The 27490-nt window shown below is 55.3% G+C and overlaps 1 protein-coding gene across 8 annotated transcripts in view; it reads right to left on the minus strand.

Annotated features, from left to right (window-relative positions):
• PARVB (parvin beta) overlaps nucleotides 1–27490 on the minus strand; it is a 238171-nt gene that overhangs the window by 136677 nt on the left and 74004 nt on the right. For 7 of the 8 annotated variants that reach the window (XM_060166930.1, XM_060166929.1, XM_060166928.1 and 4 more), the window contains 7 exons: nucleotides 22601–22741; nucleotides 20770–20885; nucleotides 17587–17645; nucleotides 14725–14744; nucleotides 8223–8284; nucleotides 5629–5697; nucleotides 705–806 (listed from right to left, as the gene is read on the minus strand). In XM_060166930.1, coding sequence (XP_060022913.1) covers nucleotides 705–806; nucleotides 5629–5697; nucleotides 8223–8284; nucleotides 14725–14744; nucleotides 17587–17645; nucleotides 20770–20885; nucleotides 22601–22741 — 569 coding nt within the window. Of the gene's footprint in view, nucleotides 1–27; nucleotides 186–704; nucleotides 807–5628; nucleotides 5698–8222; nucleotides 8285–14724; nucleotides 14745–17586; nucleotides 17646–20769; nucleotides 20886–22600; nucleotides 22742–27490 lie in introns of those variants that run through there. The other variant, XM_060166933.1, reaches the window with a different exon arrangement.

Raw genomic sequence — 27490 nt, forward strand, 5'->3', positions numbered from 1 at the left:
CGTTGTGGTGCGCAGGCTTCTCATTGCGGTGGCTTCTCTTGTTGCGGAGCACGGGCTCTAGGTGCACAGGCTCAGTAGTTGTTGCACGTGGGCTCTAGAGCACAGGTTCAGTAGTTGTGGCGCACGGGCTTAGTTGCCCTGCAGCATGTGGGATCTTCCTGGACCAGGGCTCGAACCTGTGTCCCCTGCATTGGCAGGCGGATTCTTAACCATTGCGCCACCAGGGAAGTCCCTGCCTTATTGTTTTAATAGTGAAAAAGAAACAAGTTGATCGCCCAAAAGTGGGGAACAGGGAGACTGTGACCTCAGAGCCACTCCATAGACTTTGTGCTGCCACTTAAGATGGTATATATAGGAAGTTCTTGAAGCGGCGGGAAAACCAGACAGAATGTCTGTGTGTCACGAACAGGGGAGGGATTTGCAACTCTACTGACCTTTGGCCACAATGATTAAAACCAGCATCGTGCCGGGGGAAAGACCCGAAGAGAACGAGGCACACGACACCTGGATGCGTCAGGCGCTGCCCACGGGTTTCCTTCCTTTCCTGAGGGTCACGTCTAATTGCAATACCATTTTCTGGGCAGTACTTATTTTTCGGAGAATGCAGCTAGACTCCAGAAAGAGTGGTCGGGGGATTCTACACTGTGCCCTTGGACGAGCGCATCCCGGGCCACTCCCGGGATGGAGACCACGCATGCACGTACCTTCTGATCGAAGCTGTCCGGGGTCAGGTAGAAGTGGTGCAGGGGTACGAAGTAGTCTTCCAGAAGCCCCATGAGTAGAACCAGGTACACGCCATCTGCAAACTACAGAGGGACACGTGGGGATGTTTCTGGGCCACGCACGGAGTCAGTGAATGATCTGCAGCCCCTCGAAAGGAGGAGAATGTTTTAAAGTAAAAAAAAAATCCATCCCTTGCTGAGGAGAGCGAGCCTGCAGTCAGGTGAAGGACGAGGGTGCAAAGCGCGCGCTCGGGATTGGATGTGACGACCTGTGTGTTTGGGATGGAGCGCCGCTGCGTGGAGAGAAGCAGACCACTGACCCTGGGGATAACGCTAGCTCCCAACTCTCTGGGTTGTCGTGGGTACCCTGCGGGGCGGGAGGGGGAGGGGTGGAGCAAGGAGCACCCGGCACGCAGGGAGCGCTCCAGCAGCGAGCAGGGGCCTGAGGGCACGGTTAATCCACAAGCTGCAGGGCGCCCTAGGCTTCGGTTTGGGGTTTGCTGCCCCGTTCTGCTTGCTCGCTTTGTCAGCTGCCTGAGTTCCTCCTTCTAGCGGTATTCGCAGCATGGGAAGAGACCCTCCCGTGCCCCGGTGACGACGGGCTTCTGCGTGCACCCGGCACGCGGGTCCGTCCTAGCTGGGCCCTAATCAGGAGGCTGCAGCCTTACCCCACACCCCCAGCCCCTCAACCTGCTACCCGGCCCAGCACCACCTTCCATGCACGGGAGGGCCCCAGGAATCTAGAGCCAAAGACTGCGCTCTTTGCCGGGGCCCCTCACCCCACTCCACTGCCCACCGCCCAATGAGCCAGGACAGGGAGCAACTGCTCCTTTTACAGATAAAGTGATGGAGACCAATGAGGGCAGGACAACTTGCCAGAGGAGAGGAGGGGACCAAGGCTCAGGAGGCAGAGCCTGGTCTCTGGGACATGGACCAGCCCCACCCCCCAGCCCCCGGGGCGGGGCAGGGGGGGCAGGACCCGCCCATCCTCCCAGAGGGCAGACATGGTATCTCTGAGGCCTCCTGCAGATCGAGGACTCGTGAGGACCCCAGCCTCCAGATTCTGGAACTGTGTGGTCCGATATGGTAGCCACTGGCCACATGTGCCTAGTGAAATTTTTTATGAAATTTTTTTTTAACTTATTAATTTATTTATTTGGCTGCAACGGGTCTCTGTTGAGGCATGCGGGATCTTTCGTTGCGGCACACGGGCTTCTCTCTAGTTGTGGCACGGGCTCAGTAGTTGCGGCATGTGGGATCTTAGTTCCCCTGACCAGGGATTGAACCCGCTTCCCCTGCATTGGAAGGTGGATTCTTAACCACTGGACCACCAGGGAAGTCCCTTTACAAACTTTTTTGAATGATGTTGGCTTATTTCAGTAAAACGTACATAACACGAAATGTACCATTTTAACCATTTGTCAGAGTGCATTTCAGTCATATTCTGTACAGTCATGTTGTTGTGCAACCAATCTCCAGAACTCTTAAGTTTCAATTTAAAAAAATTTAAATAAAATACAAACTTCGGCTCGTCAGTCACACAGGCCCCATTTCAAGTGCTTGACAGCCACACGTGGCACACGCTACTGTGTCGGATGGTGTAGTGATAGGACGTTTCCATCACTAAAGAAAGTTTCACTGGCCAGCCCTGGGCTAGAAGGCTGCCACGCAGGACAGCTGGACAGCTTCACGGGGCCGACACCCAGGAGGCTTTCAGCTTCCTGAGACCCGCAACCGCAGTGGTAGAAAGAGAACCTGCAGAAGCGAGGACGTTTTTATTAAAGGCAACAGCGGCAGCTCCCTCCACCATCACAGCCAGGCGGCCGAGGATAAAAAGTCAAAATCCCAAGCCTCCAACGTCAGAAAGCCTGTCCTCTGGAAGGGGAAGGGGACGCTAAGAAACGGCCCAAGGCAGACAGACGCGATCATAACGTGTGAACGGGCAGGTCCTTCCTGGGCAGAGCGCTCCAGACCCTGGTTTAACGTGATCTGACTGACCCTTTGCCTGCGCGTCACGAGGTTCACGCTTCCACGCCATGCAGACGTCACCTACTCAGCTCCTGTTCTGGCCGACAGTGCTGGTGGAATGTTCTGGCAGCTCTTGCCCCCTCCCCGGCGACACCGAGCCAGCGCACCCCCAAAACCTCTCTCTCACCAACACTGAGCCATTTCCAGGGATACAGAAGAATCCAGCCTCATCACCTGCCGGGAGGCGTGGGGAATGGGTGTTGAGGTGCCAAGATGCCTGGAGAGCCTTTGCTGATTTCCAAGGCATCTTCTAACCCACGCTGGGACCCCCGTGTCACAGGAGTGTGGGAGAGATGGTCACGCAGAAAGGAAGGCAGGGGAGGGATGGGGTACCAGGAGGGCGAGGGCCAGGCGGAGCAGGCCGGCTTATCAGCAAATGAGTGGGACCCTCGGTTTTCACACGCACAAGAGCAGTGGCCCTCCGACGGGGTGCCCTCACTCAGCATCCAGGGTGCGGCTCTGCAGGAGACGGAAATCCCGGAAATCCCCAGGAGGCCCACCGCTGTCTTCATGCGCATGTATTACTGACCTTTCAAATGCATTTTCTCCATTCCAGTTTAAACATGTGGGGAGAGGTTCAAAGAGGAACTGGCTCAGTATCACAGAGCTAGGAAGCCGCCCACAATATAAAAGTGGTTTTAAAAAGAAAGGAAAACACACACACACACACACACACACACCCTGAGCAGGAATTTGAGCCTCTGACTTCCAGGACATCGAGACTTTAATGATGAACATATTTATCAAAATACCCAGAATCCTTTGCCACAAAAGGAAAACAGTCTGCATTTCTATGGCCAGTGATCTTTCCTGGTGGACCGCTGGTTCAAAATAGTTTTAAGATATTACTTCATATTGTGCGGCGATAGAAAAAAAAAAGGACATACTGAGTAAATAGAGATCAATGCAAATTGAAGTTTAGAGTCTCAGCCTAAGATGTCTGGCTATTAATACTGCTGTGCAGGCCCACCTGGGCAGTGCCAGTCAGAAAGAGTTGGCGAGGATGTGGGTTCTCGACGGCGCCAGTGAGAGTTTCAGGTGGGCAAACCTTCCTGGGCCCTCCGTGTTACCACGGAGAAATGCTCTAACGACCCCATTTCTAGAAGTTTATCCTGAGGAAGCAGACAAGGGCACAAACAGCTGTGTGCAAAGATGCCCGCTGAACAGCTATGTACAAGATCGGCAAACGTCCCATCATGAGGACTGGGTTTAATGACGGACAACACAGCCTTAGCACAGAATAGAAGGCAGCTATTAAAAGTGACAAACACAGACAGACAGACCAGACAACACAAAAAGGACTAGACAGAAACACATACACACTCACACAAGAACATGCCCACACTATTTAGTAACAAAAAACACTTTACAAAACAGCTGTACAGGAGGACCCATTGCCATTTCAAAAAAATACACTTACGCCTACAAACCATCTAGAAAAATACACATCCGACCATTAACTGTAGTTCATTACCTCTGGAGAGGATGACGGGAGAGTTTAGGGGGAGTACACAAAAGGACTGTTGCTTTTCAATGAGTGCACTTCTGGACTGTTAAGATTTCAAGCCGCAAATAATCAGAGGATAAATGTGCAATGTTTTAGTAAACGGATAAAAAAAATAAGTGTGTTTGCAAACAATGCACAAATAAATATACACATTAAAAACGGCCCATTCGGCTTTCAAACACAGACCCGTGCTGCCCACGATGAGCTACCCGTGCAGAGAAATGACGTGGAATAAAATCCCCGGCACCGCTATCCCTGGGTGATGGGATTACGGATGACTTTTATTTGTTTTGCTTATCTGCATTTTCAGACATTTCTACAATGAACCTGAATTACTTTTTTAATTAGAAAAGCAAATGAGAAAAGTTAAAGAAAGAGAAAGGAATGAATGCCATCGCCCAGGGGTCTGAGAAGCGTCAGCTGCGCATTAGAGAAATCGGCACTGAGAACACAAAAGACGCCAAATTCAGGCACGCAGTTAATCCCGGGAAAATTATATTTTGTCTTTAACGCTTGCCGAGCAGTCGAAACATATTTTCACGACGGTGCTTCCGCTCTGAGTGGGGGTGGGGAAGTATACTTTCTATACTTACTGTAGGAGAAATGCTTTGTATGTATTCATTAGAGGAATATTAGCAAGCACTCGCTAGATGCCAGCCGCTGCGCTGCGTGCAGGACGGCCACCGACAGCAGAAGCAGGGGGGGCCGGGACATTCCAGACTGAGGGACCCGTACACGCACAGGCTCTTTGGTGAAGGTGCGATGGCATCTTGGAGGGTGTTAAGCTTGAATTGTATCCCCCCGCCAAAAAAAGATGTGTTGGGATCCTAACCCCCAGAATCTGTGAACGTGAATTTATTTGGAAAACCAGGGTCTTTGCGGAAGTCCTCACGGTAAGATGAGGTCATTGGGGTGGGTCTTCATCCAACGTGACTGTGTTTTTACAGAAAGGGAAAATTTGGATACAACACCCACAAGGAGGCCGAGATCGGGATGAAAACATCTAATGACCCAAGGAACGCTAAAAATTACCAGCAAGCCACCAGGAGGTGGGGGAGAGCCTGGAACAGATCCCTGCTCAGAGCCTCAGAAGGAACCAGCCCTGCAGACACCTTGATCTGGGACTTCCGACCTCCAGAACTATGAAGACATAAATGTCTGTTGTTTAAGGTACTAGCTAAGGTAGCCCCAAGAAATTAAGACAGAGGGTCTGGGGGAAGGCCAGGATGGCTGGGGCTGGGGCTTTCCTGGCTGTGGGATGGGCATTCCTTGTTAGACGAACGCACTTTGTTCACACGGCCCGCCGGGGATCAGAAAGCCGGCTGAAAATGACACCGGACAAAGGGTCCTTCAGCCCAGAACACAGCTTACCTGGGTCTCTAGTTCCGTCACCTCCAAATTCAGCTTGTTCAGGTGCTTGTTCACAAATGTGATGAGAGACTGCAAAGCAAAGAGACACGGGAACCGTGAGCAAGAGATCCAGCTCCCACGTTGGGGGACAGATGTGACATTTGCCATCACTGGCTTTATGCAACGCTTCCATCGTCTCCTCTGTTTGCTAAAATAAAATGCTCGTGTTTAAAGCGAAATGTTCTTACAATAACCCTTGGTTTTAATGGGATAATGCCTAAATCTATCCCAGCTGGAGAAGAAACGTACATCGCTGTTCCCCAGCCCATGTGCACACACGCAATCCACACACATACCACATTTAACAACCCTACAGAAGAATAATCAGTGCCCTCAAGAAGGATATAACTGTCAGGGGGAGATAAATGCTTAAATGTAGGCTAGATGTAACCTTGAACTACAAAAGACTGAGAGAGAAAGGCTGCCTGGGGCCGCACCCATCACAGTGTCAGTAAAGGGTGAAACGCCAGAGATTTTCTGAGCCCTGGTTTATATGTACATAGGGCCACTGGCTTCTCCTCTCTGGCAAAAGTTTAAAACTTGCCACGTGTTACTTTTCTCGGTAATCAAACCCAACTTTCATGGAAACTCAACACCAACCCCACCTCTGCCTACCCTGGACATGATGTCATCCCTTTTTCATTCCACCCAAATCTACCATGTGCCAGGCACTTTGCTTCTTGCTAGAGACATGAGACAGTAACTAAGACAGAGCCCCACCCTGAAGAGTCCGAGGCACGATTCTCCACATACACACCCAGCGGAGGCCACGGAGAATCGAGAGAAACGGTAAAGCCTGTGAAACACACAAGGGCGGGGCGGGGCGGGGCGGGGGGTGTTGATGAGAAGTGCGTGGGTCCCTGGAAGATGTGGCGCGGGGGGGTAGCATTTGAGCTGGGGGGTGAGCCAAGTGGGAGATGAGAGTGTGGGGAGAGGGCAGAGCAGCCACCCAGGCCACGTACACACGTGCGAACCCTCCGGCACCTTCCAGCTGCGGCTGGATGTGGGCGGGATGGGAGAGAGTAGGAGGGCATGACCTTGGAGGGACCTGGAGAGGTGGACGGGAGCCCTGAACACAACAGTTCCCAGTGTGGGAGTGGGAAAGGGCCAGACTGGAAGCAGGAAGCTGTCGGGAAACTAAAGGATTTTGTCTTGGTCATTGCTGGGGTCCCCCCAGCGTTCCTTTTCAAAGAATAAATCAGCGTCAGATCTACTGAAAGACAACATTACTCCACATCACATTCAACTCCACCTAGCAACTATCTACTTCGAGCCAGGTCCTCGCACAGGGAGGTCGCGTCGTATTCTCACAGCGTCTGCCTCTGTCCTGACAGATGGGAAACCTGCCGCGAGGGGTTATAATCTGCCCAGGTCACACAGCCTGTAAGTGGGCGGAGGGGGGATCGTGGCAGGTATGAATCCTCTTCTTGTGCATCCACTGAATACGTTCCATCAGGTTTCTGGGGGTCAGATGTGGCCGCGGGCGGGTCGGGGGGCCATGCTCTGAGGCCCCAGGGTATGTCTCTCGTGACCCGAGAATGCTAAGACAGCTCCGCCCCAGAAGGACCATTGGGATGGTTCTGCCAGCCTTTTGCAAAGTGCTTCAAGAACTAACAATCTCACTGTCCCAGCCTGGACCAACATTTTCCAAACATGGGTTCCATGGGAATTTAATATGTCCTATCCCCAAATAAATACACAGATCTCACTACGGACAAACATGCTTGGAAAATGCTTCCTACTAAGCCCCCTCTTGGAGAATTGCAAAGCATGTCAGCATATTAAAGGCTCTGAGAAGTCCTGCATTAAGAAACCTGTGTGGGGAAATTGTCCAAGACAGAGAGCTCTCTCCCCAGGGTTAAGGGCTCAGACTTTATAGGCTCAGATCCATCCCACTGCTGCCTTCCTGAATGAGAGGTCTACAGATGCTCAGATAACTCGATGTGCAGCGAGTCTTGATTCTTTTGGACGGAGAGCAAGGCTTCCGGGCAGATCCCCTTGGAAGCTCGCTATTCCCCAGCCTGACTCCGGAGCCTCGTTCACACGGTTTTGTCCGGTTTTGTCCATCCGTAGACCGACCAGCAGGCTGCCTGGGCTGAGGAAGGGCCTCTCCTCTGTGCTCCCGTCTGGGAGAGACGGGCCAAATGCAGCTCAGAACAGCTCTGCTAGCAACGCCTGCTCGTTTACCAGGCACGTCGTGAACGCGGCTTCAATGTAACGAGGCCAGCCCGAGCCAGCAAACTGACATGCTGAAAAACATTTCCACATTGAAAAAAAGCCTTGATTCGGAATGAACCGCCCCCCGGCGCCGGTGGGGTAATTCACTCCACAGCAGCGGGGTGGGTGGGCAGGAAGATACCCAGGAGCAGAGATGCTGAGTTAAAAGGTGCTAATTTTATGCACTGCAGTTACGCTTTTGAATAATTACACTTCAATCCATGTGGCAAACATTTCAGAGATTTCAAACATTTTCCCACCTTCTTCCCGGCATGGAGTGTTCATGCCATAAAAAAAGCCCAGGGACAGAGGGAAACACAGCTGGATAGAGAGCTCACCTTCTTCACGACACTGAGCTTGTCCGGGGCGTGGTCGAACAGCGTGTCAAAGGCGTCCCGCTCTGCAGAGACACGGAGAAGGGTTTAAGGAGACACCCGTGCTGCTCTAATCCCCACCCGCCCGGGGGCCAGGCAGCTTCTAATCCCTCTGATGTTCAGCCTGCCTAGAATCCTTTGCATTCCTGCCAGAACCGAGGGGCGGGTGCTGACGAGCAGCAAAACCAAGGAAAAGATGCTCTGAAGGGTCCTTCTAACTTGGCTTCTATCTGTCAACCTACAATACGGGGGTAGCGTTTGGACGGCTGCCCCCATCACATCCTAGGACTTGAGGCGTCCTTGCCTCTCTCCCTTTCCTCACACTCCTTGTCTTACTGGTAAATCTTATCAGCAAATCTGACCACCTCCCCCGCTGGTCATGGCTGCCAACCCCATACAAGCCCCATCTCCCCTCACCGGGGGCGGTGGGCAGCTACAACTTCCTGCTGAATCGGTCTCCCTCCTACACTCCCAGCCCCTCCCATCCATTCTCCCTCGCAGGCACAGTGAGCCCCTTAAAGTGTAAATGGATCATTTCTTCCCCACCCCTGCCCGGACTAAAACTATCCACCAGCGTCTCATCACTCTCAGGATAAAATTCACTCTCTCTCTCATGGGCCCATAGGGTCCAGCGAGCTCAGCATCATCTCCCCCCGCAACACACTCGCCCTCCCTGACCTCACTCCACCCACCAGCTTGCCCCTGCTCCTCCATCACACGCCCACCGCAGGGCCTTTGCACCTGCTGTTGACCAGCCTCACCGCCATAGGTTGCTCTGAGATGTCACCTCCTCTGAGGGGCCTTCCAGGACCATCTGCTTCTAAAGGAGCACCCCACTTCTGCTATCTGTCCTCTTACCCTGGTGCAATTTTCATAGCACCTATTCGCTACTTGAGAGCACATTTTATTTTTCTTTATCTGCTGGACTGTCAGCTCCTTGCAGGCCGGATCACTGTCTCACTTGTTCCCTGCACTGTCATCAGTCCCAGAACAGTGAAGGGCCCACAGCCAGTGCTCAGAACAAAGGAAGGAGCCAGGAAGTCTGCTCAGGATCCCTCTCCAGCTGTTCCCCCCAGGGTGTCCACCTCTGTTGGAGCACCTGCAGGGCCTGAAGTGACCCGTTCCACCGTGTCCCAGGGACCTTCCTTCTGCCAGGGACCCAGACCCACTCTAACTGCCACTCCTGGGCTCAACCGTGTCCTCCAAATTAACACAGGATCAGCCCCTTCGCTTTCAGTGGTGAGGTCACGGGAGGCCGAGGCAACATAGCTCTCAGTGGACAAGACAGGAGCAGGGCTGGCTGGGGTCCGGGGGCCTGGTTCTAGCCAGACGCTGCCATGGCGGGTCACGTGGGGGCAGAGCCCATTGTGCCCTGGAGCCCAGGCAGGAGGGCTGAGGTCTCCAGGGTGGATACAGCACTGTGGGGAGTCGCTGCAAGGCCCGAGGGGCTGGGGGAGGAGGGCATCTGGAAGGCCCTGGGGCCCCCACTCCTGTCCTCAGGAGCCACCCATCCCCCCAGGCTGCCCGTGGGTGGTGTCTGCTCAGACGACCTCGGCCAGCAGAGACGCCCTCTATTACTTGCTGGGGCTTGGACCCAAATGCTAGCATGGAGTGCTGGGGCGCTGGGGTAGGAAGACCCCTCCACGTGTCCGGAGGGGGCTGGAGCCCAGAACCAGAGATAACCCAGGGCCTGCTTCAGGACAACGCTGCCTGACCCAGGGAGAGGGGTGTGGGGAGAGATGGCAAAGAGCAGGCAGGTCGGAACTCGGTGAGCCGGAGATGGGGCTTCTGAAGGAGGCATCCCAGCCATTCCCCCGAGGCTGCCCCAAAAGACATGCCCTCAGCATCACAGGCCAGGGGCCCGGCAGGCGGCTCACGCCCTCGTCCAGCCCAGACCAGGTAGCCGCCTCCTCGGCCTCGGGGGCGGGTGGCAGGAAGGAAGGTGAGAGGCAAAGAGGAAGGCGTGTGCGTGCGGTGTGTGTGGTGTGCACACACACGTGTAACACATGGGTGGGGAGTGCGTTTGGGAGAGGGGCACGCCACTTTTTCACCTAAAGGCCAACAGCGACCAAGAGGCCCGGCCCCGCAGAACTCCCTCATCCAGCTTGCCTGCCGCAGCAGCTGTAAATTATTTTTATAATCCTCTAAGTCGGATTATACTCAAAAAGACAGTCTGCTAAGAGCGGGGGAGAAAAGCTAAATCTTTACAAAGCAAAACACAAACTCTGAAGGCAGCTTAAGAAAACCCCCAGGAAGAGAGCAGCCTTGACGTCAGCTGGGTGGCAGAGTCAGGGCAGCAGAGGAGCCATCGCAGGGTCTGGAGGCCAGCGCCCCTGCGCCCCGCTCACCTGCGCCCGGGGGACTAAATGGCATCACGGCCGGGTGTGTGTGGCCTTGGGAATGAAAACAGATACAGCTGAGAGCCTGGTGCCCGTGACGTAGGCAAAGCGCTTCCCGCCATGAGGCCCGAGTGAACAGTCCCGAGGCTCGCCGTCAGTGTAAGAATTAAGCAAGATGGTGAATGAAGGGCCAAGCCACCGCCGGGCAGGTGTCACTGATGCTCAGTTCACTGATGCCTTCTCATCCTACCCCGCAGTCACAGGGGTGAACAGGGAGCCATCCTGCCCCCGGGAGGGGCACAGGCTGGGGGAGACAGTACAAAAGCACGGGTACCAGAAAGGCCTGCAAGATGCAGAAAGCGGCCGAATCAGCCAGGGGCCCCAGGGGCTACCCAAGGTCAACTTTCAGGGACGCTTAGTTTACTCCAAACAAAGTGGTTTTTGATGGAGTCAACGTTTTTTAAATTGGAAGATCTGTCCAAAAGTTCTGAATTTCTGGACCCTCTTGAAGAAATGGAAGCTGAGGCAACAGTGAACCTTCTTCCCCGCTCTTCCCAGATCAACGAGCCGCCCGTGGAAGCGGGGGCACAGACTCCCCCGTTTGCCCCAGACCCCAGAACTCCCCACCGCACACAACACGGGGGCTGGGGGGCAGCCCTTCATCGTTCGATATTCCAGCCCCTTCCCTCTTCCGTGTGACCGGCCTGCTCTCTGAGGCACCTGAGCCTGGGGACGTGGACACAGGCCCGGGGTCAGAGGAAGGCTTCACACGGGAGCCATGACGTTTGAGCCAGGGCGAGAGAAGGAGCAAGGGCGTTCCAGGCAGAGGGAGCAGAAAGCCAAGAGTGGGCTCCAGAGGGTGAGGCCTGCGGAGGCGGGGGGGGGGGGGGGGGGAGGCTAAGAGGGCTGGGTCCCTCGACAGGGTGAGCAGCTGTGGAGGGTGGTGACCAGGAATGGCGTGATCCAGCTGCGGTGTTAGCAGAAACGGGGAGATGTGATGGGGAGAGACCAGGGGCTACAAGGAGACCAGGAAGAAGAGGAAGAAAGCTGCTCCTCTCTTCTCCCCAACTTCCTGAAGCCCGGGAGGGGGAGGGGCGCCTGCGGAGGAGAGGCAGCCGGCAAGCCCGTTGCCATGGAGATCAGGCTGCAGCTCCCCAGCTCCCCTGGGGAGAGAAGGGCCTCGCATCCACTTCAGCCAGGACAGTGATGCCAGCAGGAGGCGGGGAGGGGGAGGGGGGCTCCTGGGGAGGGTGCAGCGTGGACCCCCCATCCCCCACGGAGGCCGAGAACTCGGCCCCTAGTGAAGCTACCCGCCCCCACAACCCCTGCCCCGGGCAGACATTAGCCAAGCAAAGAGGGTCTGCCTGTTGTTTCGGAAGCTTCTGGAACATGTGCAGCCCAGGGCTGGGGCTGCACTCGGGGAAGACATGCTCCAGCCCACAGGATGCTTACAGCTCAAGGAGCCACATGTGAAGGGAAAGAGCGAAGGGCCAAGCGAGGGTCCCCGACTGTCCAGACCCCCTGGGCCTGGCACGCAGGGCGCAAAGCAAAGTGCTCCCAGTGAGCAAAGAGATGAATAAAGAAATCATTAAGCAGGTGGGCGGGGGGTGGCAAGCCAGGGACGGATGGTGATTCAGGCCAGGGGGTCAGGGAGGGCCTCCCTGGTAAGTGGAGCTGGAGATGCTGAGGGAGTGAGCCACGGAGGGATCTAGAGGGAGAGCATTTCCGGCCGAGGCTACTGAGAGTACAAAAGCTGGAAGGGGGGGCTTCCCTGGTGGCGCAGTGGTCCAGGAAGATCCCACATGCCGGGAGCAACTAAGCCCTCATGCCACAACTACTGAAGCCCGCGCGCCTAGAGCCCGCGCTCCGCAACAAGAGAAGCCACCGCAGTGAGAAGCCCGCGCACCGCAATGAAGAGTAGCCCCCACTCGCCACAACTAGAGAAAGCCTGCACGCAGCAACAAGACCCAGCGTAGCCAAGAATAAACAAAATTAAATAAAGAAATTAAAAAAAAAAGCTGGAAGGGGGAGCCCTGGGGTGCTGTTGTGGGTGACAGACATGCAGGCAGAGGAAGGAGGGCAGAGAGGAGGGGTGGTCTAAGGGGGTCTGGGAGGCCCCGGCAAGGGCTGCGGCTTTAGCTTGCGGCAAGCTGGGGGCAGTGAGAAGGTTGAGGGGTGCAGAGGAACCAGCTCGAGGGACCATCGGGAGACCAGCACCCCGGAGGGAGGTGATGCGGTCCGACCTCAACCTCAGCAGGGCCGTGGGGCTCTGGGGGCCCCGAAGGCTGCCGCGGGAGAAGGGCCAGCGGAAGCTGCCGCATATCTGGGTAACCAGGAGGCCTCGGGGCCTGTGTCAGCAGAAGCCAAAACCGGGGGCAGATGAGTCGCCTGTCACCCACTAATTACCTGTTTGCATTTCACGAGCATGGGCAGCCTCGATAGTTCTGAGAACGACTCCCGACTCCTCGGCTTCTCAGGGTGTCACAGCCCCCTGACGCTCCGCCGTCTCCGGTGGCTCTCAGAAGGAGCCGCCCCCCTGGCCACCAGACTCTCAGGGGCCCCTTCTCAGGGCTGCCAGGGCCTTCCTGGCCGAGCTTCCACCCCTCTGCACGGGAGGCCGCGCGTAGCCCGCCGCTGAACTGAGTCTCCCCGAGCCCCCCAAACCTCAAACCAGGCCCATGCCGCCCAGGGAAGTGAAAACACACAGAAAACGAAGCAACACTTAAAGATGCTCCCAGGGCCCCGCTCAGGTCACCTCTGGGCCTCTACAGGCCACGGGCTCTGAGCCCCTCCATGCAGAAAGGACAGGGAAGCGACAGAAGGGCGCTCCAGGCCCCCCTCCCGACGGGCCCCCACCCAGACCCAGGGAAGGGCCAGGCCGCCCACGTCGCCCACTCCGCGCGCCCCATGCCGCCCTGGGAGCTGCCCTCCCCACCCTGTCTGCGCCCTCAGCAACTGGACACAGGAGGCTTCCTTTCCTCTCCCTTTTAAAATGTTTTTTAATAATAAAGCCATTAAAAAGAACTGAATTGCTACTTCAAAAAAATAGTGTAGACTGAATTTGCCCAGCACGGCTCAAGAACTACTTAAGGACATTTAATTGCTGCATTTTCTCTGGTTCAAGACCTTTGAGAACTAAAGAGCTGCATCCCCCCTTTGTACACGAGGGGCAGCGGTGGCATCCATCCCCATAATCGCCATGAGGTCACAGAGGCCCCGTGGCCAAGCCCGTGGGTGCCTCTGGGGTGCACCCCTCACCCCGAGGCCCCCCCAGCTAGGGACCAGCTCCAGCTGGCAGGCTCACAAGGCACGGGGCGGGGGAACTTCTATTTGGTTTCCACTTCCCCTTCTAACAGCCACGCTCCTCTCTCTGCTCCCTGGAGAACACGGTATCTGGGCGGGTGGAGGGCTTCTTCTTTTGAAATATTCCCCAAAGCGGTGAGCCTGGCACAGGCTGCTTCTTGCTGCGGCCAAGAGCTTGGGGCTTCCCATCCCTAAGGGCCTATACACCGCCACAAGCGGCCCCTTTATTTGCCATCCCTCGCTGAGATGAAGATGGGGTCGCGGGCCTTTAACGGGGCAGGGAACAGTTCTTTGGGAACAGCAAGAGTTTATTATTACTAACGGTAACAGTAATAGAGAAACCAACACGAATAGAGAGAGAGTCGGGCCCTGGGCCAAAGAGAGTGAACAGTGATTGTCTCACAAAATCCTCTCAAGAACCCCGAGGTCCCATCTCACAGATGGGGAACAGAGAGGTGAAGGAGCAGGCCAAAGGTCACCCAGCTGGGACCAGAGCCAAGGCTGCCTGACTCTAAGGTCTGTTAAGCTGGAGATTTTAAGGTGGAAAACTATATACGAAAATACATCCCATAAGGAAGGTCCCTCCGGCTAGCTGACTATGCTCTATATTCATTGGGACATCGCCACCCTCCCTTTTATCCTAGTTCACTCCCTCCACCGTGCTTTGCTCATCCCCACCCAGGCTCCCACAGCTCTGAGAAGCAAACCACATGCCAAAACCCACCCGGGGCCCTGCTGCCCCTGTGTGACTTCCTGGGGCAGCCCCACAGTGCCCGGCGACCTCAGACTCCCCAGCCCCTCTCCCCAACCCCTGGGTTACTTACCAAACCGACCCATCATCAACCTGCAAACAAGAACAGAGAGGACCATCAGACGGGCTGCTCAGAACCCCGTTTAATAAGCAGCACGGTAGAAGGTGGTGGAGGTGACCGGCAAGTCGGAGCCCCCTACTGCCCAGTCGAAGGGTTGTTTATATAAACGTAAGTCACATTGTGATAAATTCTCTCCCGCTCTAATTACAAACGAGAGGGGCTTATGTGGATTCTCACTGTTTGCACAAGACCTGCAGCAAACAGCCATGATTATTTAAACCACCCTTTAATGCCATTTGGGGGCTGTTTAATCACGGGAGTGGTTAACGCAGAGAGCATTTTAGCAGAAAACGGGTCTTCCAGCACCGTGAGTTTAAACCTTGAGTTTAAACTTTAAAATACAAGAGTGCAGATTACCCAGAGGTCACATTTCTGGGAGCGAGCACGATGTACTTCCAAGGAATCACAAAACTAAAGGATGCTGGAGAACCACAGGCTGGGCCCTGATTCAAGGTGAGAGCTGAAACCACGAAGGACAGGCGGCTGCTTCCTCCTTGAGGATCTGAGATCACGAATGCCCTCTGTGTACTAGCATCCTGAGAGGCAAAGAGACCTTTGCTTGATCCCCAAATCCCTCTAGACTCAAGTTCTTTGCCTCCATATTATTTAACAAAGAGTCTCTCGAGCACCTACTATGTGCAGGCCACGGAGATACAGAAATAAACACCGCATGGCCCCGCCCGCATGACGCCAGGCCACGGAGATACAGAAATAAACACCGCATGGCCCCGCCCGCATGACACCTGATGGTGAGAGAGACTCATGAGCCCACATTTCCACACAGCCCGCGTGCACCAGAAATCTGACATACAGCAGATGCTATAGGAACTAAAAGGAAGGCAGCCACTCCTGCTTGGCAAACAGGGAGGGCTTCCTGGAGGAGGTGACCCATAGGACAGAGCAAACCTGGAGCCTGGGAGACCAGGCAGGAGGCTGGTCGGCCTCTGCTGAAAACCTCTCTCCACTATGACTTCAGGGTGCTCCCCCGCCCCCGAAATTTCCTGAGGGTCACATGACACTTCCCACAAGGCCCCTGGGTTGGGTTTCACATTTCTACAGACACAACCTCTCTTGACAGCTAGACCGCCAGCCCTCAAGGAGGGGAACTGCGTCCTCTCAGCCTCTGGGCGTCCAAGCAGGCCCTCTGCCCGGGTGCTGCTGTGAATCGTTGAGGCCACGCTCCCAGGGGCCGGCTCTGGTGACAGAGCTCCTACTGCCCCCCGCCACCCTCTCAGGGCTCCCTCACCCTCTGCGAGACCGGGAAGGCCAAGCACAGCCTCTTCCCATCGCTGCACAACCCCCAACATGCCCCCCACCACGGGCCTGGCCGTCGCCCCCTTCGGTGGGCCATCTGCCTTCCCCCTCCCATCCAGGGTGACCACTGACTTGCTCTGACCCACAGAAGGTGGGGACACAGCATGCGGGGGTCCAGGGACCTGCAGCTGCCCTCTCACTCTCTGGGGACCCTGAGGGCACCGGGGAGGAAGCCCAGAGAACGAGAGACACAGGGAGGGACAGTGGCCCCCACCGGCCAGCACCACCCGCAAGACTGCTGACCCCCTGTCAGCAAATAAAATGACCGATGTTTTAAGCTCCTTGGGTTGGGTGGTTTGTCACACAATGATGGGTAAGATGCCAGTGCGCCCCTGACTCCCCCAAACCGCCCTCCTCCTGCTCTTGAATGGGCCGAGCGGGCTGCCCGAGGCCCCCCGTGCCAGGCTCAGCACCACATCCCCCTCCCCCTCCCGTGGGCCTGGAACAGATGTGCGCACACGTCAGGCCGCACGCCAGGCCGCACGTCTCTCCCATCTACCTGACAGCTCCCACGCCAGGAGCGGTTTCCTGTGTCAGCTCGCTTCTTGAAAGACCATACATGAATTCATGACACAGTAATTAATCACTCCGTGAACTGAGCAGGTGGGTGAGCTGAGACGATCCATTTTTAATGCTCTGTTTCATCTGAAACAGGTTTAGTCGGAAGGCACAAAGGCAGTGAATTTTAAGGATACTTCACAGGGTATGCCTCCTAAAAACCACACGCAAAATAGAGCCATCTGATTTGCTATTTTCAACAGATCTGAAGCCTTTTAGACTTCTTAAAAATTGCCCTCTGGCCTTCTCGAAGAGGCAAGGGACGGCTCAGGACTATCTCATCAAAGGAAGATTCTAGTTTAGAGGCGTGGCTCCCTCCCCCTGACGGGGCTAAGACAGACGGCTAGATGAATCAGGACAACAGTTCCCTTGGACCATTCTGAACACCTCTCCCCCACCCGCCTCTCAACATTCTTAAAGCTCACCTTCCAAAATAAGGAGTGACAGTCCAAAGTCTTTGGAGAATAACTTAGTTCCAACATTAAAAACTTTGAAGTGTTTAGCATACCTACCATATGAAAGTTCACCGTTTTAAATTTCCCCTCATCCTTTTCTTCCTTATAAGAGATTCTGAATGTGCTGTTACATTTTTCTTTGTTTATTATTCCCGGTCTCTTTCCAGAAAAGATTTCAGGCAGCGTAAATAAGTTCTAATGCCTATGTCACACACATTTGATCATTTTTCTATTTGGGAAGAAATAAAAGATCTAGAATTTCTCATTTAAATACCAAACCAAACTGCTATCTTGCCCTTCCTCAGCAAAACAAAAACAAAAACAAAACAAACTTTGAAGAAAGTGCACGGAGGATAGAAAGCTAGGGTGGACGCTTGCGATAAAATCCCATCTCAAGGTCAAGGGACATGGAGGGGAAAACGGCCCCCTGTGTGTGCGGGTCCCCGGCTGGAGCAGGGCCTGGGGGCAGAGCAGCGGGTCCACTTACTCGGTGGTCGTGGTCAGCTCCTCCGTGACGTGGCTGGAGTGCAGCAGGCCTTCCCGCTTCTGAAAACCCCAAAATGAACAAATAAATCAACACCTGGGCAGACAGACAGAGCAGGCGGGCAGCTGAGGCCGTGGACAGATGGTCCCGGGGCCGGGAGGCCAGCCTGGGGACAACAGAGAACTAAACAAAGGTTCGGCACCACACCCGAGCTATGCTCGGGGGATGGACTGCAGGGGACCACACGGGTGACCCTTTGGTGGCTGGAACCTGCCCCATCCCCGCCCCCCCTGCTCTCCTGCCCTCTGAGAGCTGGCAGCTGTGGGAGGTCTCAGGAGAAACATCTCCGCTCCCAAAGAACTCCTCGACGCCCTGCAGCTGGGAAAGGCGAAGAGCATGAAGGGATATACGTAACAGAAGGGAGGCATCGGATGAAACGACACACGTGCACTGGGTTGAACAGGGTCCCCCCAGAAGTCACGTCCATTCAGAGCCTCAGAATGGGGCCTCATTTGGAAATAGGGTCTGCGCAGATGTAATGAGTTCAGATAAGGGCATAACGGACTAGGGTGGGTCCTCCCCAGTGACTGGTGTCCTCAGAAGAAGAAAAGATAGAGACATAGGAACACGGACCAGACGGAAGAGGCCACGTGACGATGAAGACAGAGACTGCAGGGATGTGTCCACAAGCCCAGGACAGCCGAGGGTGCCGGCAGCCGGCAGAAGCCGGAGGAGGGAAGGAAGGACCCTCCTCTAGAGCCTGCGGAGGGGCCCTGTCAGTTCCCTGATTCGGACTTCAGGCCCCTATTATGTGAGAGGACAAACATCTGTTTTAAGCCATCCAGTTTGTGGGATTTTGTTACAGCAGCCCTAGGACACTAACACGGTGTGCGACACACCTGTCCCAGAGCCCGGTAGGTACGGAGAGGCAACGACGGTGGGGGAGAGGAAGGAGGCGGTGGTGGTGTGCCCGGACCTCAGGGTGGAACGCGGCAGCCTGCTAACCCAACCGCCACCGTGAGCCCCTACTTGAACGCCTCAAGGGACGGGGAGCTCACTACCTGCTGGGCAGCCCACCTGGACGCCTCTCGAGATCCAAGATCCCCACGCTTTCCTGAGCTCGGCCTCCCAGGGAACTCTCACCACTGGTCCTAGTGAAGGAAGAGTAGCCAGGCGTCGGGGGCCGTCAGCTTTCCCACGGCCTCACCCTGGCTGATTCTCAGGAGAGCCTACGGGGGACGGTGGCGGGGGAGGCCCGGAGACATTTTATCCACTTATTCGCACATCAAATGTGCATCAGGCACCCACTAGATACCGGGCCCAGGGCTGGGTATGGGGCAGACGAGGCTGAATATTTTTAATTAATTAATTTATTTATTTATTTTTGGCTGCGTTGGGTCTTCGTTGCTGCGTGCAGGCTTTCTCTAGTTGCGGCGGTGCGGGCTTCTCATTGCGGTGGCTTCTCTCGTTGTGGAGCACGGGCTCTAGGCACTCGGGCTTCAGTAGTTGTGGCACGTGGGCTCAGTAGTTGTGCTTGTGGGCCCTCGAGTGCAGGCTCTGTAGTTGTGGTGCACGGGCTTAGTTGCTCCGGGGCATGTGGGATCTTCCCAGACCAGGGATCGAACATGTCCCCTGAATTGGCAGGTGGATTCTTAACCACTGTGCCACCAGGGAAGTCCCAAGGCTGAATATTTTAAAAGTCTGTAGGAGAATCTCAATTTTTTGAGGAAAGCATTGCAGCTCAGGAAAATCAAGTGATTTCCCAAGGCCACACTGCCAGGTAGCAAACGCGACCCTTCCCTCACTCCATCCTTCCATGAACTGACACACTTCTTACATCTCCCCATCTCAACTGGATAACCAGGCGCAGAGGGACAGGCCCGGGGCAGCTCTAAGACCTGAGACCAGCCAGTCCCCGGGGGCCTCCCCTCCCCGCTTCATCCCGCTCTGGGAGTGGCCCAAAGAGTCCTCCTGTGACCTTGGTCAAGGAAGGACGCGCCAGCGAGTGTTTGCCCGGGCGAGTAGAACGTTCTGCAAACCCCAAAGATTTTCTTGGACCAAAGTGCAGGCCTGAAAGGAAATACCCCAATTACTGAGCTGCAGAGTGTTCCTAGGGCCCAGAGTCTGACGTACATGGGTTTGGGAACCATATGCTCATGTGTCCTTGGGCAGCCTTTCCCGGCCGACCATCCTGAGGGTGGCAGGAATGGTCCCCTGTCCCTGACACCACCACCGACCGCAAACATTCCCCTTTAGGAGGCAAACGGGGCCAAACGGCAGGTAACCCTCGCCTGAGGCCAGAAAGGAACATTCCTGCCCATCAGGTCGGAGCCAAGCTCCCGGGGTAAACGGAGGGGTCAGACGGCTTCGGAAAACACAGGAGCAGCCAGAGCCTTGCAGACCGCAGAGACCACGGGACTGATAAGTTTAAAAACCAGAGGAGAGTGTGGAGCCGGACATCTCCGGGAACAGAAACACGAGAGACATCCATGTTCCGAGCGTAACCTCGACGCTCTGGCAGACGCAGCTGAGCCTTCGGGACCCGAGCACACTTTCCTCATCCAGTGTCCCCGGTAACCAGGGCGAGGGGAACAGGGACACAGCAGGTGCTTGATACACGCTTACTGGACAAGACTGCACACACGAAGCCAAGGCAGGACCTGTGCCCCTGAATGCAGGGGAAATCGACAACAAAGGTGTCTCCACCTCCGTCAGAAGGACCCTGGCTCCCAGTTACGTTTTTCCAAGTGGAGCAAGAGAGTCGACCCTCAAAGACATGATGGGGGATGATGGATGTCATTGGGAGGGAACAGAGAGAGGCTCTGATGGGGGTACTGGGGTATCTGTTTCATTCCGCTGGTCTCAGCCCTCTCCAGTGACTAATAAGCTCATTTAACAGGCCTGAATGCTTTGCAGGGAAATGAATGCTCTTTTGCAAAATGTGGAAAAGTGAACCTCCACGCACTCACGCCTTTGAATCTGCCTCTCTTCAGATCAACGCCACTGTTTCTGCTCCATCATTTACTCTGAAGCCAGAGTAAGGCATACATTTCGTCAAGGGGAAAAAAGAGAAGGTAGTCTCTTAACGGGAAAAGGAAGGAAGTATGCAAACTAGAGGAGGAACGAGCAATGGAGCCTCTGGGGCAGAGCCGCGGGCAAGCCGACCGCCGGGCTGGCGATACTTACCCGTATGACCACCACTTGCACAGAGACGTGTTCGGGAAGGCGGATCGGGGCCCGGAAGTGCATGGCCAGGGCCACGAGGAGGTGGAGGATGGCCACCAGGTTCTTCCCGTGAATCGCTAGTCGGGGAGGGAGGAAGGGGGCTGCTTTAGATCATGAGACAGGAACCCCGACCCCACGTCCAAAAGGCGGTGAAACCAACAAGGACCTACTGTATAGCATGGGGAACTATACTCAGTATTTTGTAATAACCTATAAGGAAAAAGAACCTGAAAAAAATATATATATATATATATGTGTGTATAACTGAATCACTTTGCTGTACACCTGAAACTAACACAACATTGTAAATCAACTATACTTGAATTTAAAAAGGAAAAAAGGGGGCGGGAGGGGGGAGGCAATAAAGACGCTGAGTGAAAATGAGACCTCAGAGGAAAACCACGGGCAGAAGCACAGCCCATGGAAAACGGAGAACAGCTGATGAACAGCCTGGGTGAATTAGTGCTGGCTTCCAGTGTTTTCTTTCCTGTTGACCTCAGGTGACTTATGCAAGCACTTTCAAAAGCATGTTGTCTGTAAAAGGAATGAACTGGGTGGTGAAGAGAGGGAATGAGCAGGAGGATACAGTCAGCGCACGAGAAGCGAAAAGACCGGGGAAAAAGGTCACCTGGGCGCTTACCCACCACAACGATGTGCCTCATTACCTCGGGTGCTTAAAGGTTCTCCCTCTATGCGATCAACCGTCTACACAGGGAAGGCTATGCAGGGCAAGCGGTGCCTGGGGGTGTTAGACGTGCCTCCTGCCCCACCTAGGGCCCTGGTTGCCAGCCCCGGCCACTAGCTCTTCCCTAGGATGTGGACGGTTATCATCATGCCGTCCAGGGCTTTACTGATTCCCCTCCCCCAGCCCTACAACCCAGGAGGTGGGCCTGGGTCTGTCCTAGGTCTCGATGCCAAGAAGCCAGGGGTGAACCTGACTGCAGCCTTGGTCTCACCCAAGAACAGGGGCCCTTGGCGGCAGCGAGAGCATCTCAGCCGCTCTGGGCGGCCCTGCCGTGGGGACGGTGCTGGGGGAGGGCAGCAGGACAAAGCCCTTTCCAGTCTGTCCTGGCCGGTGCCTCACTTTTCTGGGTTTATGTCCTGCCTGGAAATACTGTGATGCCACGTATTCCCAACGCCGGTGCTCTCTGAGACATACACCGGGGGCCGGCCTGAATCACCTTCTGAGGACCCGCATCAGTGAGTCATCAGTAGCACAGCTCACTGGGTGTTGGTGCCATTGGTATCCGGGGTGGAGGGTCCTTCCAAGAACCCCACAGAGCTTCTTCCGTCTTATAACCCAAACCTGGAAGACTTCCGCTGGAAGTCCCTCTTGATCCAGAAACAGTGCCTCTCCGCCCTGAAGCTTGGGGAAACCAGAGCACTGCCGGCATGACTAAGTCCCTCACTGACACACTCCTCCTCTCCTGGCCACCTCCCTCAGGGCAGGCGTGTGAGCGGATCTGATACACGCGCTACCAAACGTAAAACGGATGCCTAGTGGGGAGCGGCCGCACGGCACAGGGACATCAGTCCGGCGCTCCGTGACCGCCCAGAGGGGTGGGATGGGGGGTGGGAGGGGACGCAAGAGGGAGGGGATATGGGGATATACGGATGCATATGGCTGATTTCCTTTGTTGTACAGCGGAAGCTAACACACCATTGTAAAGCAATTAGACTCCAAGAAAGATGTCAAGAAAAAAAAAACCCCACAAGGCCAGACAGGAAGACGAATGACACGGCAGGAAGCTCAGAGGCCGGGCTCCCCTCCCCCATCCTGGCGGCCACTCACTGTCCACGGTCCACTGGAGCGCCCGGCCGTGGGGCCGCAGCAGCTCCTGCACCGCCTGAAGCACTGTCTGCAGCTTCTGCTTCTGCCCTATTTCGGACTGGGTCACCTCGGCCACGTTCAGCTTGCAGTCTGCCAGTTTTTCTGCAACAAGAAGGACAAGGGCAAAAGGCAGAGTGTCAGGAAAAGCCGGAGGGGCTCAGGGCCTCCTGGCCAAGCGGCCGCATCGAGGTCTCCCCATCCTCTGTGGGGCTGCAAAGTGGAGCCGGTCATCGCCAACAGCGGGGACTGCCAGGATGCTGAGCCACGGAACTCTGAACTTTCGAGTCACTCCTCTTCCTTAGAACATCACTCCAGGGGGCTTCCCCTGGTGGCGCAGTGGTTAAGAATCCGCCTGCCAATGCAGGGGGCACAGGTTCGAGCCCTGGTCTGGGAAGATTCCACATGCCGTGGGGCAACTAAGCCCGTGGACCACAACTACTGAACCCACACACCACAACTACTGAAGCCCGCGTGCCTAGAGCCCGTGCTCCGCAACAAGAGAAGCCACTGCAATAAGAAGCCCGGTGCACCGCAACAAAAGAGTAGCCCCTGCTCGCCACAACTAGAGAAAGCCTGCGCGCAGCAACGAAGACCCAACGCAGCCAAAAATAAATAAAATTTTTTTTAAAAAAAGAAAGAAAGAAAATCACTCCAGGATGAAAGGGGGGCGGGGAGTTCAAGGATTAAAGTGTGGGCGTCCCACCCAGGAACGGCATATGCACAGAGAATGAACAAGATGATTCAAGGTGCAGCTGGGAGGTAAGGAGGTGACCTGTGGGGAAGGGACCAGAGGTGAAGAGGCTGGGCCAGTGGGTTTCCAGAGGGAAGAGAACTTTGGTGAGAAAACAGAAAGGCCCTCAGGGGTTGCCTCAGCCTCCCTGCACTCATTCGCTCCCAATTCTTCTTTCTCTAACAGCTGGACCCCACGGTAAGAAGGATTATGAGATATTCAGAGACCTGTGACAATTTTCTCACCAAGAGTGAGCGGAGAGCAGTCTGGAGGAGCTGACGAGCACGGTCACATCTGCTCAAGATTCACTTACTGAAGCTGAATCCCAGCCCCAGCCCGTGCGCCTTCACTCCCCTCCGGAGCGGAGCAGGAGGGATGCCTCACCCCACACCCGCTAAGGGGCAGGCGAGGAAGGCTCCCCAGGCGTCCCGCCTCTTCATTCATTCCAAGACTCGGGGTTCCCCGATAGATCTCCTCTGCACAACAACAGAAGCCACGTCATAGGACACGGCGAGATCAGGAACCGGGAGGGTGATGACAAAGTGCTGGGCACGGAGCCTGACGCGCTGTGAGCCTCCGGCACAGAGCTGCTGCCAGCACTCCCCAGCAAAGTTCTGTGGAAGGCGTGTTCTCCGGAGGCCCCTGCTCCGTCAACACTGTCTCCCCCATCCTCCCCTCTCTCGATGAGCACAAGAACAAGCAGTTTCGATATCCCCCCTTCAGGATCCTCTCATGACACAAAAACATCGGCTGGGCTCAGGGTTAGTCCAATCATTCGTTCATTCCTTCGCTTACAAAACAGTTACTGAGCACCTACTGTGCGCCAGGCACTGTCCTAGGACCAGATGCAGCACAGACACGGGAGCAGAGCTCTAGTGGGGAGTCAGCCACACCTGAAGAACCTCGGCTTGGGGGGCAGGGAGTGCTCGCGGCAAAACAAAGCAGCTCAACAAAGGAGGGAAATGATTCCTGTTTACGCGTTCTGATTTCCCCCCATCTGTTTCTAATAGGTCTTAGCGGAATCATCCACAGCTGTCTGCCCATATGAACCCCCCCCCCCCGAAAATACACAGCACGTCCCCAGGTGCTCAAAAGCCAGCGACAGGACGGAGCAGGGGCCCCTGGGGGAGGAAGGAGGGTTGCAGAGAGCCAGGTGGTCCTAGAGCCTCGCCCGCTGGGAGTGACGGGGAGCCCGGCACATCTCTGCTGTCCCTGCTGCCAGCCAAACCTGGTTGCCATGACGCTGGGGGGAGGAGGAGTCGTGCACAGAGAAGGGAAGGAAACGGTATCAGCCTGCTACAGCTGCCGTAACAAAGTATCGCAGGGTGGGTGGCTTAAACGGTGGAAATTTGCTTTCTCACAGTCCCGGACGTCAGAAGTCCAAGATCAAGGTGACAGCAGAGTTGGTCTCCCCTGAGGCCTCTCTCCTAGGCTTGTAGACATCCTCAGCTGGTCTTCCCTCTGTGTGTGTCTGCATCCTAGTCTCCTCTTTTTTTTTTGGCTGTGTTGGGTCTTCGTTGCTGCGCGCGGGCTTTCTCTAGTTGCGGCGAGCCGGGGCTACTCTTCGTTGTGGTGCGCAGGCTTCTCACTGCGGTGGCTTCTCTTGTTGCGGCTCTAGGCGCTTGGGCTTCAGTAGTTGTGGCACGTGGGCTTCGTAGTTGTGGCTCGCGGGCTCTAGAGCGCAGGCTCAGTCATTGTGGCGCACAGGCTTAGTTGCTCTGCAGCATGTGGGATCTTCCCGGACCAGGGCTCAAACCCGTGTCCCCTGCATTGGCAGGCGGGGTCTTAACCACTGCGCCACCAGGGAAGCCCTCCTCTTCTTATAAGGGCACCAATCTGATGGGTTGAGGGCCCACCCTAACTTCATTTTAACTTTAAAGACTCTGTCTCCAAATATAGTCACATCCCGAGGTCTTACGAATTCTGGGGGGGACGCAACTCAGCCGATAACAGAAACCAAGGAGGCTGGCCGTGCCTGGGTGCCGCCTGTGGCTGCGTCTCAGGTAACTCCCCAAAGTGGGAGAGAACGAGGCCCTTGGCCGCCCTCATCGCCAGCATCACTCTGCCCGCTGATGGGACTGCAGGGGCAGCTCAGGGTTTTGGCGTGGCCAGGACCCCTATCTTCCTAGCATGGAAAGGACAGAGGAAGATGGGGCGGATTCTCAGCGGTGGCTGGAAAACATGAGTGATGGCCGAATGCGGGGCTTGAACACTTACTACACAAGGAAGGCCTTGCCTTTCACGAGGAGAAGCGTGTGCCATGAGTCAGAAGCAGGACAACAGCCAGCCCGGGGGCTGCCTCAATGCTCCAGTGTGGGCGTTGTCACTGCCCACAGGTGGCTCACCTGGACAACACTGCAAATGCAGGAGAGTTACACCCCCTGAAACTTGCCCTGGCAGAGGGTCTGGCAGCTGGCCCCGGAATCCACTCTTAAGGAGAGGGGCACATCAGGGGGCCTACTAGTGTAGTGACTCACAGCTGGCCAAACCCAGAGGTCTGTGCTCTGTCCTCATCGCCTCACTCCTGCCTTCTCCTCCTCCCTCCTGGCTGGACCCTCCAGATGCCTGTGCTGGCCCTTCCTCTGACCACTGACCACCCCCCCGGGCCCAGTCCCCAGACCTCTTCTCTCTACAGATGCACAGAAGTCAGCTTTGGCCTGGCATTCGGCCAAAATCTCCTATTTCGTTTTAGCTTCTGCCTTTGAAAAGTAAAGAGCTGAATGCCTCCATCAGTATCATTCCTGGCAGCCCTGGGCCCCAGGATCACGTGATCACGTAGGTTACTAATGCACCTCATCAGGGTAACAGCACATCATTAATACGACCAGTGACGTTCTGTTAATATCTGGATATTCTCTTCCATTGTTCTTTTCTTCAAACAGTGGTATGTCAAAGCATGACACACAAGAGACTTCAGAATTGCCCATCTAGGAGTCCTTATGCAAGACATTCAAACAGGATGGAACTGCCACTACTTCACGCTAAGAAGGCTGCCTGAGCCAAAGCCAGCCTCTCGTTAGACCTCACAGATAACAAAGCGGACGTAGCAGGACTCAATGACAACCACAGCCACTGCAGAGCAAGTACTGCATCTGCTGGGGCCAACTGAAGAGGGGACCAAAAGGATGTGCCTTGAGCAGGCAAGGCCTTCTTACAGGGTACCGGCTCTAAGACACCCCTGACACTCTACTCCAGAGAGGGCACTGGCGTCATCTACAGGCGTCTAAGGCTGAGATGCAGATGCACATCCAGAGCTGATCTTGTGAGCCTGAGAGACAGACTTCCATGACCACAGCACTAGGTCTAAGGCTTAGGGATACAAGGTTTTCAAGTGACTGGGTGAGTGAAGCCACAGCTGCATGTAAAAAGCATCAGAAATAAAAGTGTTAAGTGAGCACAACGCTCTTATGTTTGCTTCTGAAAATACCAGGAAGTGTCTCCTTTGGGCAGTGAGCAAAGCAGCAGTTCAAAGGACTGTTTCAATAAGCAAGCATCGTCACCTACAGCCAAGTCTTCAAGTCCAGGAGTCAGAGGGAAGCTAGGTCTTTACACAGAGAGGGAGGGAAGCTGATAACCCAGGGCAGCGTCACCATCAGTAGAATCCTTGTGGGCAGTGCCAGCCTAAGAGCCATGCCTCCTCCGTCCTTCTCTGCTGAAAGTAAGTGTCCGTCGTCACAAATGTCTGGTTCAGTGACCTCGAGAGCAATCTAGCACCTGACAGTGCTGAGAATGGCTGGACCGATGATACACTAGGAAACAACAAAGCTCTAACCAACATTTTTTTTTTAAGATTTTTAAAATTTTTTTATTCTTTTTATTTTTGGGTGTGTTGGGTCTTTTGTTTCTGCACGAGGGCTTTCTCTAGTTGCGGCGAGCGGGGGCCACTCTTCATCGCGGTGCGCAGGCCTCTCACTGTTGCGACCTCTCTTGCTGTGGAGCACAGGCTCCAGACGCTCAGGCTCAGTAGTTGTGGCACACGGGCCCAGCTGCGCCACGGCATGTGGGATCCTCCCAGACCAGGGATCGAACCCGTGTCCCCTGCATTGGCAGGCAGATTCTCAACCACTGCGCCACCAGGGAAGCCCCAACCAACATTTTTAATAATAAAATTGTGACAGTTA

Source organism: Lagenorhynchus albirostris, chromosome 11, assembly GCF_949774975.1.
Source record: "Lagenorhynchus albirostris chromosome 11, mLagAlb1.1, whole genome shotgun sequence".
NCBI classification, from domain to species: domain Eukaryota; kingdom Metazoa; phylum Chordata; class Mammalia; order Artiodactyla; family Delphinidae; genus Lagenorhynchus; species Lagenorhynchus albirostris.